The sequence below is a fragment of the Chiloscyllium punctatum genome, chromosome 9 (genome assembly GCF_047496795.1).
Source record: "Chiloscyllium punctatum isolate Juve2018m chromosome 9, sChiPun1.3, whole genome shotgun sequence".
Lineage (NCBI taxonomy): Eukaryota > Metazoa > Chordata > Chondrichthyes > Orectolobiformes > Hemiscylliidae > Chiloscyllium > Chiloscyllium punctatum.
Genome location: NC_092747.1, coordinates 52449386 through 52468240, shown reverse-complemented (window position 1 = coordinate 52468240; position 18855 = coordinate 52449386). Strand labels below are relative to the sequence as shown.

At 39.0% G+C, this 18855-nt stretch overlaps 1 protein-coding gene across 2 annotated transcripts in view; it reads left to right on the top strand.

Moving 5' to 3' along the window:
• dync2h1 (dynein cytoplasmic 2 heavy chain 1) overlaps positions 1-18855 on the top strand; it is a 571463-nt gene that overhangs the window by 507323 nt on the left and 45285 nt on the right. For both annotated transcript variants that reach the window (XM_072577509.1, XM_072577508.1), the window contains one exon: positions 11923-12012. In XM_072577509.1, coding sequence (XP_072433610.1) covers positions 11923-12012 — 90 coding nt within the window. The remainder of the gene's footprint in view (positions 1-11922; positions 12013-18855) is intronic.

The window sequence follows — 18855 nt, the reverse complement described above, 5'->3', positions numbered from 1 at the left end:
GCATTAACCATGCCACACAAAAACGGAACAAGTAGATCACAGATATGTTCACTCTGATGAGATAAAATTGATAAAGAGGTTTTGAAGTCAGGAGATAAATTCAAAGGATTTGTTCCTGGAGAATAGTAAACATTAGTCGATTAGCTTGTTAAATATTTGTAGTGCTATAAGGTCCCTAGTTAGCTATGATGTTCTTTTACATTTTTTAGCTTTATTACATAGTCAAAGGTTTCAAATACACAGGATTTATTCCAATTTCAAAATGTTGACAGATTTAATTAAATACAACCTAGTATTAAGAGGGACTACAAGTCAAATTTTAGTTAAATATGCAAAACATTTCCTTTGGGTAGAATTTTAATGAATAGTATTAGTAGGCTGCAAGCTATTATGTAACACTGTCAAATATAAAATGTTACATTTAATAAATTTCCTCTTCTGAGCTTGAAAATGTTAATGCCCTTGAGATCCAAAGGAGAATATAATCTGGAGTTGCAGTCAAAAATAGTTTGTTTATTGAGAAAGAAAATAATCACAGTTGATTTTCCTTTAATTGGAACCTCTGGTGTAACTAACATTATTCATTCAAGTATCTCTATTAATCAATAGTGATTATAATATATTTAAAATTAATAGCTGCCCAGCAGTGTTTCTTCAGCTAATTATCCATGTCCTATTTGTTGTCATACATTGTAAGCCAGTCAAATAAGCAGTGCCTTATTTTCCTCCTGCTGAGAAAGTCACAATTTTTTCTGATTACATGCTTACCGATGTCAATTGGGTAAATTTTATTTATCCTTGGTTGGGTCACTAGTTTCAAACTGTATTCAGAGATCATAAAGTCAGGATACCTAAGGCATTACGGGGGACAAATAATGAAGTTGCGACAACAGCTTGTCTGGTCTTTTTTGACTGTGGGAATTGTGGAAAGTGGTAAAGTTTTACCAGTTTACCTCACCTCAAGGCATGAGCCTTGTTTAGAAGTTGGACACAAGTGGATTCCTAACGATTCACTTGTTGAAACAAACCTTTCAAGGCTTTGCTGTCACCATTTTTTAATTTTGCGACAGTTTGCTACATAAGATTTCACAAAATGAGTCATGTTTATTGCACCTTATAATATTGTTTTAATTATTCTTGGCGACTGGCTGATAAATAAATCTCTCATCATTTGGAAATTAGACTAAATCATCATTACCAATTGCTCTCTAATGAGTATGATTGTCTACTTAGGAAATTCTATGTCAGTGGTCATGGATTTTGTCAGACCTTGTGTGGCTGATGAGCCTAATTCTAGAACTGCATCTCCAACCACACATTTGGCAGGTTTTTCCAAAAGGTGGAAATAGTCCTTGGCCTTGAGATGATTGGCATTCCTTTCTCTGATCCCATTTCTATATTTCGTCTTGCCAAATGGCATTCTCAAAGGTTTGAGTTCCTCATACAGGACCTTCCTCCAAGTCAGTTTCTTCTGAATGAGGATCTCCCATACACAAAATTTATGTTGCATTTCTTAAGGGTAGCATTTAGGGAGGTTTTGAAATGCTTGCTTTGTCCTCCTCTTGATCGACTGCTTCGTTGAGCTGGGAGAAAAAGATTTGCTTTGGTAATTGGAATTCAGGCATCTTAAGCATGTGCCAGTCTAATGGAGTTGGTTTTAGATGATCTTAACCTCAATACTTTGAGCTGCATCAAGGACATTGATGCTGGTACACAAGTGCTCCCAACTGATGCAGAGAATCCATTTCAAACAGCATTGATGATACTTCTCAAGGGTCTTCAGGTGGATTGTATACCAAATTTCAGAATCATGTGGAAGAGTCAGAAGGATGACCGTCTTTTAGATAAGGATCTTGCTATCAGCATGGACATTATCATTGTTGAAGACTCTCATCCTCACGCACAGATTGGTTGTAATATTGTATTTCCGCTTCAATGTCAGCCTTAGATGGGAGGTAGCTTCCCAAATAAGAGAAATGTGCCACGTTTGGGAGGATTCTTCAGCTGATCTTAATGGAGAGATGGACTGGAACTTGACCTGGGACAGGTTAATTAAAGATTTACTCTTCTTGAAGTTGAGGCTGTGACCATGGTTCATTATGCTTCCATGAAGGCAATAAGAGACGCTTGAAGATTCTATTCTGAGAAAGCAGAAATGAAATTGTCATCCGCATTTTGAAGTTCCATGGTGAAGTTGGTTATCATTTTCTTCTTGGAATTAAACCAGTTGAGGTTGAAAGGTTTTCCTTTTTTTTCTGAACACAATACCCACATCCCTGGGAAGCTTGTTTTCAACAAGATGAAGAATAGTGGTGATGAAGAAGGAGAAAAGGGTGGGGGTGATGACATATTATTGCTTGACCCCTGTCTTTGCCTCATAGGATTTTGTCACATCGCCATCAGTGAGGGCCATTGCCAACATCCTGTTGAGGAGTAGATGGAGGACGTTGATGAGTTTCACTGGACAGCCAGTCTTTGACATGGTCTTCATAGCATTTCCCACTTGACTGAGTCAAAAGCCTTGGTCAGCTTGATGAAGGCCATGTAGAGTGGTTGGTGTTGTCCCTGGCATTTCTTTTGGAGTTGTTGAGCAATGAAAGTTATGTCCATGGTTCCACAGTTCAGTCAGAGGTCACACTGGTTTTCAGGAAGGATTTTCTCCAAGACTGGGCAAAGGCACCCAGTGAGGATTTGGGCAATAATCTTCCCAGTGATGGAGAGTTCCTCAAGCCACCTTCAATCACACTTTCTTAGTGGAAGCAGCTGGTTTCTTTCTTCCCACTGAATGGCGAAAAGGCTTTTGCTCTAGCTCCTGACTGTACTTGGCAGTAATTCAAGAAAAGCACCATTGAATATCGGTGCTGCCCTTTCTCTTTGTGAATTCATCCTAAAAAAAAAACTCTGGCTGCTTCAGGTTTCATTCCTGCATTGAGCCTTCCAAAAACAGACATCAGACCACATCCTAAAGGTCCACACTCATTGCACAGCTTGGAGCCTCAAAACCCACACAGAAAAATGCAATGATTTAATTAAGTTGAACTGAAAAAAAATCTGATCCATTAACTTTATCTTAGGGAGCCAAGAAACAGCAAGGGGGCAGCAAACATTGGTTGGAGTTATTTATATACTACCAAATAGTAATAGTAGTGCTGGACATTGTAATAATCAGGAAATGAGAGAATACATGGCATAGACAACATCACAATCATGGTTGACTTCAATCTGCATATGGATGGTGTAGTGGACAGCGAAGGAAGTTACCTTAGATTACAACAGGATCTTGGTCAGATGGGCCAATGGGCCGAGAAGTGGAGTTTAATTCGAGGGGCATGGATAGGATAAATAGACAAGGTCTTTTCCCTGGGGTCGGGGAGTCCAGAACTAGAGGGCATAGGTTTAGGGCATCGGGGAAAGATATAAAAGGGACCTAAGGGGCAATTTTTTTAATGCAGAGAGTGGTACGTGTATAGAATGAGCTGCCAGAGGAAGTGGTGGAGATTGGTACAATTGAAACATTTAAAAGGCATTTGGATGGGTATATGAATAGGAAGGGTTTGGAGGTATATGGGCAGGGTGCTGGCAGGTGGGACTAGATTGGGTTGGGATATCTGGTCGGCATGGACGGGTTGGACCGAAGGGTCTGTTTCCATGCTGTACATCTCTCTGACTGTATGAATAAACCAACTGAGCACTAAATCTGTGAAGGTCGAGTTTCTGGAGTGTATTAGAGATGGTTTTCTAGAGCGTTATTTTAGCAGCTGACTAGATGAAAGGCTATGTTAGATCTAACAGTTTGCAAAGAAAAGTGGCAACTTAACCTTGTTGCAAAATAACAATTAAGGTTGAGTGATCACAATGTGATACATTTTATGTCATGTTTGTGAAAGTCTGATGATTTCATTCTGAAGCAAAGGTATCAAATTTGAAGCAGGGAAATCATGAAGGCATGAGGCACAAATCGGCTAAAGGCGGAACGGGAAAATATATTAAAATATATGACTGTACGTATGCAATGAACGGCCTTTAGGAACTATAATGTGACTTCCAGCAACTATACATTCCTTCGAAGTGTAAAATCTTATAAAGTCAACCTTGGCTGACAAAGTGAATTAACAATTGTATCAGATTAAAATATAAGGCTTATAAAGTTGCCAGAAATAGTTGTAAGTTTAAAAATTTTAGAATGCAGCAAAGAAGGACCAAAACACTGATAAGGGTGAATAGAGTATGAATGCAATCTGGCAAAAAGTTCTAGACAAACTATGTAAGCTTCTACAGGCATATAAAAAGGAAACCCTTGGCTAAGACAAATGTCGGTCCATTGCAATCAGAATCAGGAGAAATTATAATTGTGATTAGAGAAATGGCAGAATGATTGCTCTGTGTTTGTCTTCACTGAGGAAGACACAAGAAATCTCCCAGAATTAAACATCCAATTGATGAGGGAGAATGAGGAGTTGAAGAAATTAGTATTAGTAATTAGAAATTAGTAGAGGGAGAAGATTTGCACAGGAGAAATTATTGGGACTGAAAGTTGCAAGTCTTCTGGATCTGATATTATATCCCAGAGCATTGAAGGAGGTGGCTCTAGCAATAGTTGATGCTTTGGTGACTGTCTTCCAAAGTTCTATAGATTCTGGAATGTTTCCTACAGATTGGAAGAGAGTGAGTTTCACCTTACCATTTAAAAAGGGAGCAGCAGGGAAATATAGACATGTGAACCTTACATCAGTAGTGGGGAAAATATAGGATTCTATTGTAAAGGGTGTGATAAAATCTTGAATAATGATGATCTGTTTGGGTACACTCAGCATGGATTTGTGATTGGGAAATTGTTTTTGACAAATTTGTTGGAGTTATTTCAGGCTGTTACAAACATAATTATTAAAGGGGAGTTGATAAATATAGTAGAGTTGGATTTTCAGAAGGATTTGATAAGGTCTCCCACAGGCAGTTGCTTAGCAAAATTAAACCATATGTGCTATGAGGTAATATACTGGCAAAGAGTAAGGATTGGCTCATAGGCAGAAAGCTGGGAGTCAGAATTTATAAGTCATTCTTGTCTTGGACAATAACTGGTGAGGTAGCACAAGGATTAGTGCTTGAGCTCCAGCTAGTCACAATATATGTCAAGGATTTAGATGTGGCGACCAAATGTAACATTTCCAAATTCACAGATGATAGAAAACTAAACTGGAATGTGTATGGTGATGAAGATGTAAAGAATCTTCAGGAGGATTTGGTCAGGCTTAGTGACTAGGCAAGAACATGGCAGATGGAAGTCAATGTGGATAAATGTGATGTTATCCACACTAGTAAGAGAAACAGATGTGCAGAGTATTTCTTAAATGGTAGGTTGGAAAGTTTAGATGTACAAAGAGATCCAAGTGCCCTTGTCAATAAATCACGCAAGGCTAACATGCAAATGAAAGAAGGTATTGGAAATGGTTTAAGTGCAGGTGTAGTGAACTCTTGCTTGAATTGTACAGAAATTTGGTGGCTCTTGCAACAGACTGTTAGCAACCCTACATCTAGTCCAGGAGGCCCTGGTTCAAGTCCAGCCTGCTCCAGGGGTGTGTTAACATTTCTGAACAAGTTGAATTTTAAAAAATTGATAGAAGCTTGTTTAAGGATTTTTTGATAGTATCTTTACTCCTGACTGTGACTTTGGTTTAAGTCCAACCCATTCCAGAAGTGTGTAATAATATCGCTGAAAAGTTGATTAGATAATATCAATAGAAGCTTGATTAGACTACACCTGGAATACTGTACACAAATTTAGTCTCCTTACTTCAAGAACAATATTATTAGCAGAGAGGAATGCAACAAAGGTTCACCAGATTTCTTCCCAGGATGGTGGGGCTATCTTATGATAAGAGATTGAGCAAACTAGCATGTATTCTGTAGAGTTTAAGACTGAACAGTGCATCTCATTTGCAAAATAATTAAAGAGATGGATAAGCTAGATGTAGGGAAGGTTTTTCCCCTTGTTGGGAGTCTAGAACCCAGAGGTACTATATAAAAATAAGACAAATGTCATTTAGAACCAAGAGTTTTTTTTACCCAGATGGTTATGAATCTTTGAAATTCTCTGTTGTAAGCGCTGTGGAAGTTCAGTACACTTATGGAGAAATTGATGGTTTTCTGATTACCAGTGGTGTAAAGTGTGGGTAAAAGGCTTTTAGGTTTTAATCAGGCAATGCGATAGCTGAATTATCCACTCATGTTCCTATATTCATTTACATAATTTCACATTCTTCCTTCCCCCATCCATCTTTCTCCTAGCTTGGAACAAGCATTTATACCTGGAGCCCAATGTGCAGAAAACATGTTTGTTAGTATTTAGCTCAACAACTACAGAAATCCTGAGTTATATGAACTTGAGTGAATAAATTTTATCAGGAATGATAACTTATTGTTATTGTCCTGAGTGGAATGCATGTTTCATATAATCAAAGTTTATATGCCACAAGGAGAAACAATATTTATTGCTTTGTCTTGAATTGGGAAAATAATTTTCAGTATTTTTGTGAGATGTAGGTGTCATTAACACCTGTGCAATCATAAATACTAGGGGCAGTTAAACTTCTGCAATTAATTTAGGCTGGCAGTTGAAAAGCTTTCAATTTTAGTGATGGATGGAACAAATTTAATCTTTTTAATTGAAAATGCATATATAGAAAAACCACTGGAGCATAATGTCAGTTATATCTAGATTCTATTATAAAAACAGTGTGTTCAACCCGAGTTCTTTTTGCTTGATGCAGCCAGTGATTAATTAGTTTACTTAAGTGTCAGTAAATGTCTACAGAAATTGTCATTCGTAACTCAATCCATATAATTGGGTTTCATTACCAGTAATTAATGGCTAGACTTTGATGTCAAGAACAATTTTCATCTAAAGTTGTTGCCATTCGACTAATGACTAGCTCAAAATATCTTTGCTTGAAATGCATTTGGACTGGTTTTTAATTTGAATGGAAATGACAAAATAATGTGGCCTCCTTTGCAAAATTCAAAGTTATGCAGTGACCTCTATTGAACTATTTAATTACCTTAGCTTTTTTCATCATGTGTGCTTATTTTCATTCTACATCAGTTCATGAAATAATATGTGAAATCTGTTCCAGTACAAGCAACTTAAATTAAGAGAATTTTTTTTTTCAGACTACATTAAGCCTAAATATAAATCGTAATACTCTCTAATATTACCTCTGTAAGGAATCAGTAATTCAGTCTTATAGCAGTTCTTGTAATATAGTAACTATTAAATATCTTAAAAACATATTAGTGCTTTGAAGAAGCACATTACTACAAATCATGGTGTGTGAAATACAAATAAGTAGTAATGGAAGTACAAGGATAAAGATAGTTTCAGATTTCTTGTCACATCTTTAAAACATTGCTTTCATACAATGTGTTGATGAATAATTCATACTAAATTATTGGGTGAAAGGTGAACAAATCCCTGCAACCAACAAAATTCAGCCAGAGATCTTTGTAAACACTGAAACAAAGAAAAGGAAATGTACCAAAGGGACAGCCTGACACTCAAATAATTGGTGAAGACAAAGATGAAGTCTTACCATATATTTGGTTACCAGCAGAGACCAGCAAAGTCTCTGCAGTCAAATTAGTATATTTAATGTAATGGAGTCTCCAGAAGAAGGAGGCAACAGTGAGGAAGAGTAACTGGAGCAGTCAAATGGATCCTCCCTGGTGAAAAGAGTGTCAGTGAGGGAAGTATCAGACAGATAAAGGATTTCCTCAACATAATGTAAATCACAAGCTTGTAAATACTGTGTCTCCATGTTTAACCTTAACTTTCCTTCATGTTTATCATGATCCAATGGCAATGTCTTCAGGTTTGAGGTTACATTTCTTGCATGGTCAACAGAACTCCACAGCCCAGTCATGGCAGATAAAGTTGAAAGACATAAAATTGACACTAAGAACTGCAGATGCTAAAAGATCTGAAACAAATACAGAAATTGCTAGTGAAGCTCAGCAAGTCTGGCAGCATCTGTGGGAAGAAAACTGAGTTTGCATTTTGAGTCCAATGACTCTTCATCAGTATTTGTGTTCCTTTCACCTGGCTTATACTGGACTAGCTGGCATGAGCTTTCAAGAACAGTGATGATGTGGTTAGGAAAAAGAACAGCCTGCTTTCCTGCTACTCTGGCGTCCCTAACATTTGACAAACCTTTAGCATGTGGAAGAAGCTCAAAGATTCTTAGTCCCATTGCAATTTTGTAATCTACACCTGATAGTAGCACTGTGGGCTGTTGAAAGACAATTGGTTGAGATGGAGTGGATGGTAGAGGAGTTGAAACTGGCCATGCCCTTGAGGGAGGCTGAATATGCTGCAGCATCATTGGAGGCTCAGTCATCGGTGGAAGAAATCAAACCTTTAAATCAAACCCAGACAGAGGCTCCCCATATGCAATCCCTTACAGAGGAAGGAAGAAGGAAGTGGTACTGTGCTCAAGATCCCATTTTCTACTTGATACTGATTAGGAAGCTGGGCATATTTGGGGGAAGATCAGAAACACTGGGATCCAGCCATTGAGGACTGGATTGAGGGTGAATGATTGGCTATGCCTTCCAGGGATCTCAAGGTGAGTGAGTTGACAGTGTACATGCAGGAATGCCAATTGGGAAATATTTGAAAGATGTACAGGTGTTCAAAGAAGGTTGCAGTAGATCTTTCAGATGCAGTCAAGAGTTTTTGGGAGACAGCAATAGCCTGATTACGTTTTATTAATACATGCAAGCCAAAAGTCTATGTACCCCTGGAGCTGATGACGTTGTTTGACTGTATCATCCTTATAGATCCCTGCTATAAATTGATTAATGACAGGTAGCTGAAGGATGGCCACAGGTAGCAATGAGTGTTGGGTGTGTCCTCAACCATTAGTTGCATAGACCCAATCTAGTGCAAAAGCCTTCCCTTATTTCCAGTTGTTAAACTAATTTGGCCTCCCACTGAGAGCTAGGTGGAGTGACAAGGTTCCTTTAGGAAGAGGCTAAGCCTCATGGACAGTGATATGGGCTTGTCTTATTGTGAAGGTGAAGTTCAGTAGGGTAGAAGCATTGTGCCTAATGGACTCAGGAATGGAGGTGTCAATTATTAGTTACCATGACGAATGTTTATTCCCTCACCTTGGCCTTGGCTTTGCAATGGCTAAACATCCCCTATTATGGTTCCATTGAGCTCTCCCCATTGGTTCTTAAGTACACATCTCAATCTTGGTAGATTGTGATGCTCTGGTACAAATAAGGAAGTTGATAATACCTGTCGTGCTGAGGTCAAATGTGTTAATAGATATCCACATATCCTTTGAAAGCATGTTAGGCACTGTTATCAGCAGTACATTACAAAGGTGTGATGGGACTCAGGATCTTTGAACTTCCTCCACACACTAAAGGTTTGTCAGCCTGCAGGGGACCTAGAGCTCTGTGAGTGGCAAGAAACTGGGCTATTCTTTTTCCTATCTGTACCATCACTGTTCTTGAAGGCTCATACCAACTAATATAATACAAGCCAGGTAAAAGTTGCTGATGCTCTTAGTTGGAAGATTGACTACAGAAGAGAACTTGCCCCTGCCTGGTTGGAGGGGATTGCTGTTGACGTTGTGTCCATGCCCCAAGTCAAAGGCAGTAATCCACCTTTGATTCATTTGGACTAAGATTTAGTGGATTGTCACCAATGAACTTATGAGTGAGATCCAAACAATGTACAGACCCAGAAAGAGCCAAATGTGGTTTCACCTTTGCCATCTATCTTGAAAGAAGACCACAATCAGAAAGAAGACAACAATCAGCTGATGGTTGTGGGCATCAATAGATTGCACCATTATTGGAAGACCCAATGTCCACTAACTCACTACCAGCTGTTGAAAAAGTCAATTGCTAAGGAGGAGGAAAAGAAAATCAGGTTGGAGGCTAGAGTCCTCTGTTGGCTGATTCTAAACAAGAGAAAGGTGAAGCAACTCATCCTTACTGATAACCTCGAATGCCAAGCATTCATAACAGTTCATGATCAAGCAGGATACCAATAACAGAAAAGACTCTCTTGACCAGAGGGTGGTGATATTAGCCTAGGATGGCTGTTAATGTTTATGACTACTGTTGAAGTTGTAAGAGGTGTACTTTGGCCAGAGCAGGAAAACATCTTCACCCAACATCTCTAGTTACCAAAAGGTAACTCAAGAGAGGTCTTTGCAACTAAGTTTATGTTCTTTGGCCCCAGTAGTAATGAGATTATGCATGTTCCTGTAATCATGAATATCTTTACCAAGATTTCAAAAGGCATTCTCATTGATGACTAAAGGTCTCAACTTTAACTAGAGTGTTAGTAAGTGATTAGTTTACTAATTTTGATGTTTACGGTGATCAGGAACACAACTTAAAGATCCTACAGGAGCTTGGCAAAAGATGAGGAATCCAGGAAAGATAAGTGTTGTGCATGCAGGGTGCACATCAAGTGTGGGGATGTCTTCTCCCACTCTGGAAATGGCACAAAGATGACTCACTGGCAGGCAAGTAAGAAGCAACAATTGCTGCCATTCATAAGAATCTTGGAGACCTGATCAACCTTGACCCCAAAATCAGTGATCTGCCACAGAGCCTGGATAACTTGAAAAGTACCGGTTCAGATTATTGGCTAAGAAGGTCCTCTTGAGCAAATACTGGATGTTACCCCAACCCTTACCATCTATCTAGACTGTTGATCTAAGAAGGCAATGCTGTGACTAATGTGGACATTCATGGACAATCATTGCCCTATTGAACCTGCTAATCATGTAACTGTTCAGCAAACAGTTGCCAGAATGGCCAAATCTCAAGAAAGGACGTGTGTACTGGAACCTCCAGCAGCGGGTGGTAATAGTGAAAGCAGACACCAAGCAAGTGTCGTCCTTTGAAGAAAGGAGGCCTGAAAGGAAAAGGATTAAACAGAGAAAAGATTTCCTAACCAGACGTAAATCACTGGCTTGATTCCACATAAACATAGCATGTCTTCCATGTTTAACCTAATTTACCTTTATAAGTGTGATACTTGATGCTAGTAGAATAAGGAATCTTGCTTCATCATCTTGAGCCATCTTGTTGGATTGAGCAATTCCTTCATTCCATCTATTTCCTACCAGCGCGTCTCCTCTCTTCCATGTCGGCTCCATCCCATGCTGTTCCATCTTCCTCATTTCATTTCTTGTGTGCTATTCCTTTCCTCCCATTGCCATTGCCAATCCATTCTCATTGCACCCTTCTCACTGTATGTCATCCCATCTCTCTCACTGCTACCGTTTTATCCCCATCATGCCTTTCAACTTTCCCATGGCATCAACAAATACCACTCCCTCACAAAATTCCAAACCCTTTAGCCAGGGTAACTAGGCCGGAAGGCTCCCCTGAGCTTATACTTATTTCTTCTTGAACAGCTAACCCATCCTGCTCCCCTCCCCACCCCCGCTCACCCCCACCCACCAACAAACCAACAGGCACCCACATGTATCATATGCTCCATCTTTCTGTCTAGTCAGTCGTTGCCTTTCAAATCAACCTACTGGTCAAACAGAAAAGTGTAGACTAACAAAATTGTTTATTATGGCTATAGATATTTGGGATAAAATTGATGTTTAGTGAAGCTGTGTATAATGGGTGTTAGAATATCACCAGTAGCTTTTTTGTTATTACAATGAGCAGATAAGAAAATCATTCCAATTTAAAAGGGACCAGTGATTTCTGTTTCCCACTTTGGACCAAAGTATCTAATTATTGTGGATTAGCAACTTTATTTTGTCTGGCATTTAATTTGTTTTTGAAAGCCACAATGTAGAAAGCCACAAATTGACACGCACTGGAATAAATAATTCATCGTCTTCATATAAATTATTTCTAATCTTTTGTTTCTACCTATAGTGTCCTATCAGCTGGCAGAACAAATGGGAGGGACCTGAAGACCCAATGCAGTACCTCAGAGGATTAGTAGCTCGTGCACTTGCAATACAGGTAATTGTCAATATTAGTAAATGCCAAAAAGTAGGTTGAAGGCTTTATGGAAACAGATGTGGGCTTTATTTTAAATATTGACAGCTGTGGCAAGTGATTTTTTTTAGCTGCTTCAGGTGCACTCAGTGGACAAAATTTGCTGTCTCTATGGATTAAACACACTGCATGTTTTTCTTCCCTTCAATTTTAGCTTGTTTCCTTTTGTGGTAATCATTAATAAATTATTAGTTTCAAATTAGTTCACAGATTTGTTGAAGATTTGCCATAATCTTTCTTTGCCTCATTATACTCTGGTTTACACTGTTCAAAAGAGATGGTCTGATAGCTTCTCAAGTAAACAATGCATTTTGTAAGTAAATATGGATAAGTATGTGGCATCTAGAGCATTGTTTATTTGTGCCATTTTGTATGACAAGATATTAATGAGTGCAGGAGGTTCTGACAATGTCAAATTAAAATTGATCAGTTTACATAACGTCAGTGATGCAGACTTAATTTTACCATATTTGTTCATGGATTTTTGTCAAACATTAATAATCTCTAAGCTCTGCCGGTTCTACAATTCCTTATGAATTCTGTCCTCAAATGAACCTTCTGCCTTTGCTCAACCAATAGCTTCACCTTTAGCTGTTACCTCATTTGTTGAAATTTCCTTCCTAAATACCTTTTGTCTTACTTTCTTCATTGAAGGTCTTCCTTAAAACACATCTCATTGATCTATCACTTGGTTATCCTCCCAGTTTTATCCTTTGTCTTGGTTTGACTACAGCCTTGTAAAGTACATTGGATAATTTTCAGGAATAAAGATGCTGATTCTTGTAATAAAAATGGTCTTGTGCAATTGCTTTAGAGATGCAGGAGATGGGGAAGATACTAAACGAGTATTTTGCATCAGTGTTTATTGTGGAGAAGGACATGCAAGATATAGAAAGTGGGAAAATAGATGGTGGCATTCTGAAAAATGTCCATATTACATAGGAAGAGATGCTGAATGTCTTGAAACATGTAAAAGTTGATAAGTCCCCAGGACCTGATCAGGTGTACCGTAGAACTCTGTGGGAAGCTAGGGAAGTGATTGCTGGCCCCCTTGCTGAGACATTTATATCATCAATAGTCACAGGTGAGGTACCGGAAGACTGGAGGTTGGCTGACATGGTGCCAGTATTTAAGAAAGATAGTAAGGAAAAGCCAGGGAACTATAGACCGATGAGGCTGACAATGATGGTGGGCAAGTTGTTGGAGGAAATCCTAAGGGACAGGATTTACATGTATTTGGAAAGGCAAGACTGATTAGGGATTGTCAGCATGGTTTTGACGTGGGAAATCATTTCTCATGAACTTGATTGACTTTTTTGAAGAAGTAACAAAGAGGATTGATGAGGGCTGAGCCGTAGACATGATCTATGTGACTTCAGTAAAGCTTTCGACAAGATTCCTCGTGGGAGACTGGTTAGCAAGGTTCGATCTCATGGAATATAAGGAGGACTAGCCATTTGGATACAGAGCTGGCTTAAATGTAGAAGATAAAGGGTGGTAGTGGAGGGTTGCTTTTCAGACTAGAGGCCTGTAATCAGTGGTATGCTACTAGGATCTCGGTCCAATGTTTTTCGTCATTTATATAAATGATTTGAATGTGAACATAGGAGGTATAGTTAGTAAGTTTGCAGATGACACCAAAATTGGAGGTGTAGTGGATAACAAAGTACAACAGGATCTTGATCAGAGGAGCCAGTGGGCTGAGGAGTGGCAGATGGAATTTAATTTAAATAAATATGAGATGCTGCATTTTGGAAAAATGAGTGAAAGCATGTCTTATACACTTAATGGTAAGGTCCTGAGGAGTGTTGCTGAACAAAGAGACCTTGGAGTGCAGGTACTTGAAAGTAGAGTGGCAGGTCGATAGGATAGTGAAGAAGGAGCTTGGTATGCTTTCCTTTATTGGACAGAACTTTGAGTACAGTAGTTGGGAGGTCATGTTGTGACTGTACAGGACATTGGTTAGGCCACTTTTGGAATATTGCATGCAATTCAGGCTTCCTTCCTATTGGAAGGATGTTGTGAAACTTGAAAGGGTTCAGAAAAGATTTACAAGGATGTTGCTAGGGTTGGAGGATTTGAGCTGTAAGGAGAGGCTGAATAGGCTGAGGCTGTTTTCCCTAGAGTGTCAGAGGCTGAAGGGTGCCCTTATAGAGGTTTATAAAATCATGAGGGGCATGGATAGAATAAATAGACAAGGTCTTTTCCCTGGGGTTGGGGAGTCCAGAACTAGTGGGTGTAGGTTTAGGGTGAGAGGGGAAAGATATAAAAGGGACCTAAGGGGCAATGTTTTCACACAGAGGGTGGTGTGTGTATGGAATGAGCTGCCAGAGGAAGTGGCAGAGGCTGGTACAATTGCAACATTTAAAAGGCAGTGGGATGGGTATATGAATATAAACGGTTTAGAGGGATCTGGGCCAAGTGCAAGCAAATGGGACTAGGTTAGGTTATCAGGTCGGCATGGACGAGTTGGACCAAAGGGTCTGTTTCCATGCTGTACATCTCTGTGACTCTCTGACCCTATGAAGAAACACCACCTTCAATCTTCTATGAGGAACTTGCCACTCAAAACTTTATTTCACGTCTGTAAGCTAACTTTATGTTCATATTGTTACATTGCTTTGGGGAAAGAAAAGCTAGGCATTTCACCCTCTCTTCCTTTGACCCTGATTCTGAAATTTTTAAGCCATTTAATGACCTCCTTCAAAAATGTAGAGTCACAATTACCCAAATTCCCTCATGGATTTGTCACAAGAAACCATGCAAACCACAACAAAAGAAATGATATGAATATAAAAGTTGTGCCTCAAATACTAATTCATCTCACTATAGGCATCAATTAAAAACACTCATTTCTTGCAGGTTTTTCTATCTGGCTCCTCTTGATGACATGTTCTGTCACCACAGATAGATTTATGAGTAGCTGCCATTCTACAACACCTTTACTCATTGATTTCGCCACAGATTAACCTCAGGGTGTACTTATTTGAATGACCTCCCCACATGCTGTGGCATGAAATGAGCAACAGAATTAGAACTGAAAAATAAAGTACTCTGGATGCAGGAAATACAAATTTTTGAGCATTTTCTGTATTTATTAGTGTCTTTAGTATGCACTGGCCTGGAAAATATATAGAAGGCATTCCAGTACAAGTGCCCAGAATGCACTTGTCTATTCTTTAATTGCTGAATTCAAAAATCCACCAAAGCCCAAACGGGTCAGGATCAGAAAACAAGCCAGCTGCTCAAATTATGATGGGAGTCTCTTTCACCATATTATCTCCATTCCTTTGAGGCACTAAAAGGTCCGTACTATTCCAGTTTAAATCACATTGTAAACCTTTCCTACAGTTCGGATCATGTTCACAGTCATAGTGGATCACCCATGTTTGTCAACTCACTGCAACATCTGCTTTTTAAGTAGGTCTTGTACATTTTTCATTTCATCTGGAAACTCTCTGACTGCCTGTTGAGCTAAGTACCTCATAAAAATAAAAAAAAACAAAGAACAAAGATGCTGTAAATCAGAAACAAAAACAGAAATTGCTGGGAAAACTGTGGAGAGAAAGCAGAGTTAACACTTTGGGTCCAGTGACCCTTCTTCAGAACTGATTGTAGTTAGGAAAAAAAACGCTTTATATGCTGAAGATGCGTTTGGGGGAGGAGTAAAAAGTGGTGGAGATGAGGTTCAAGAAGAGAGAAAAATGGGCAGACAAAGGAATGGGTAAAGGTCAGCCTAAGAGAATCAATAGCTGCTAATTGGGACCATTGGTGGCTGACATCTGTGGAGAGAAGGCCTGGTGTGTGAGGGTTCAGGTAAGGACGCAGGAGAAGATGCTCAGGCCCTAAAATTATTGAATTCAATATTGAGTCCCGAAAGCTGCAAGGTTCCCAAGTGGAAAATGAAATGCTGTTCTTCCAACTTGTGCTGAGGTTTGCTGGAGCACTGCAGCAACCCCGGGACAGAGATAATATCTCTATGTGTATCATGGTCATCATGACTGTGAATAAAGATAAACTGAGATGTAATCAATCATGCATTGCCGGCCTTTGTGACAAATGTTTCAGCTCAATATTAACAATCTCAGGAACCCTGCTTTTTTTGGTTCAGATACTTATTCAATTCTTTTAAAAGCCATGATTGCATTTGTTGTCATAGACAGGAAAAGTGAAAAGTATCTGCCCTATCAAATTCGTTTTCCATTTGAAGCACATAGTTTTAAGCAACCGTCAACCTTCCTAATTCAAGGCTGCACAATATTACAGAGCCTGTCTTTACAAAATAATCCTTTAAACATGTGCATCATTTCAGATGAATTTGTGTATTCTGCACTTCTGAACAAAAGTCTGTGTAACTGAAGCATTGCCTCTTCATTTTTGAACTTAATTCTTTAAGTCAGATATTACATTAGCATTTTCTATATCTTTGTAATTCTTCAAACTTTTGGAGATTCTGTATATAAATACCTCAATAATTTTGCCCCTACAAGTTTCTGGTCTCTCTTCATTATGATAATATTCTGATTTCTCTTTTTTATTCCAAAGGGACTGACAACACTCTCTTCTCCAAATGATCTCCTCTCGCAATAATTTTTGCTTACTCACTGAGTCTTTCTATGCAACTTTTTAATTTTCTCTTCCCATTTACATAGTTCATCGTACGTCCTAAATTATTGTCATCTGCAAATATGGAGCTAAAAATATCTGTTCTTTCATTGTTTGTAATTATGTGAAGATGTTGAAATTGCAGATTCCTGAGTAACAGCACTCATCATATTCCAACAACCAGAGAACATTCCTTTTATCACTAAACTGTATGTTACCTCACAACTCCTAAGAACCAATTACTAATCTACATCACAGGATTACTTAAAAATAAAATTCTGTCTGATTTTGCCAAGACATCTCTTATCTGGGACAATGGGTGAGAAATTTATATCTACTGTACACAAAAGGAGTAAACTCTGATATCTCAGAGGAAAAAAGATTCATAGAATATAGAACAGTACAGCACAGTGCAGGCCCTTAGGCCCTTGATGTTGTGCTGGCTTTTTATCCTAATCTAAGATCAAACTAACCTACACACCCTTTATTTTGGTATCATCCATGTGCCTGTCCAAGAGTCACTTAAATGTTCGTAATGTATTTGACTTACAACTGCTGGCAGTGCATTCTGCTCACCCACCACTCTTTGTAAAGAACACACTCTGATATCTCCTTTTAAACCTTCCTCCTATGCCCCCTTGTGATAGCCATTTCTGCTCTGGGAAAAAGTCTCTGGCAATTCACTCTGTTTATGCCTCTTATCATCTTGTACACCTCTATCAAATCGCCTCTCCCCCTTTTCGCTCCAGTGAGAAAAACCTTAGCTCCCTCGACCTTTCTTTACAATACATGCCCCCCAGTCCAGGCAGCATCCTAGTAAATCTCCTCTGCACCCTCTCTAAAGCTTCCACATCCTTAATGTAATGAGGTGACCAGAATTGAACACATTATTCCAACTGTGTTCTAACCAGAGCTCTTTGGGCTGCAGCATAATCTCGCAGCTCTTAAACTCAATCCTCCTGATTGATTCGTCAGTAGTCAGCTCAATAAGCATTTTACACTTATAGACTGCATGTAAAAATCTCTTTCAGATGGATCAGAAACTCACATAAAGTGGTCTAGAGCCGATCCACTGAAATAATAAAATAAAATTGCGTTAAGCGATTCACTTAGAAATTGAATGAGTGGGATAATTTTAATCTAACCTGAATTGAGCAACTGCTTTACACTCCAACCAGTTTATAAAATGAACCACCAATCCATCAGTTTATGTTAGAATTGCTCCCTTTCATTTATGAATGCTAAAGAACTTAAATGTAACTGACAGAATTTTGTCATGGGAAAATTCTATGATTTTATGTTTTCTGTACTGGGCAGAAACTGGGCAGTTACTGGGCTGGAGTCAAAACCAAGAGCATATAAAGTGGTTGTTTTGTTCAACCCAACAAAGAGGTTTTTTTATTCTAAAGCTGTGCACTCTTAAAGCTCAGACAAGTCTGAACAACTATGTGAGCACTGGCTGAACACTCACAAGTGATTCACATTTTAAAGTAACACAGTTCCAACATAACACATACCAATTATAATACATAACACGATGACATTTCCAAAGTGCATAAGAACATAAGATGCAGCAACAGAAGTAGACCATTTGGACCATTGGGTCTGCTCTGATATTCAATGAGTTCTTGTCTGATCTGATAATGTTCAACTCCACTTTCCTGCCTTTTCCCCATAACCTTGATTTCCTTGTTGATTAAAACTATGTCTATCAGAGCCTTCAATATGCTTACCAATTCTGCCTTGACTATTCTCTGTGATTAAAAAAAATCCACAGAATCACTATCCTTTGACAGATGAAATTCCTCCTCATCCCTGTCTTAGTTGGGTAACCCCTTAGTTTGAGATTATGCTTACTTGTCCTAAGCTCTCCCACAAGTGCAACAGGCTGCATGGTCTGTGGTTAGCACTGCTGCCTCACAGCACCACAGTCTCGGGTTCAATTCCAGCCTCAGGTGACTGTGTGGAGTTTAAACATTCTCCCTATGTCTGCACGGTGCACTGATTTCCTCCCACAGTCCAAAGATGTGCAGGCCAGGTGAATCAGCCATGCTAAATTGCCCATAGTGTTCGGTGCATTAGTCAGAGGGAAATGGGTCTGGGTGGGTTACTCTTTGGAGGATCGGTGTGAGCTGATTGGGCCAAAGGGCCCGTTTCCACACTGTAGGGAATCTAATCTAATTTTAAAAATCTCTTCCCATC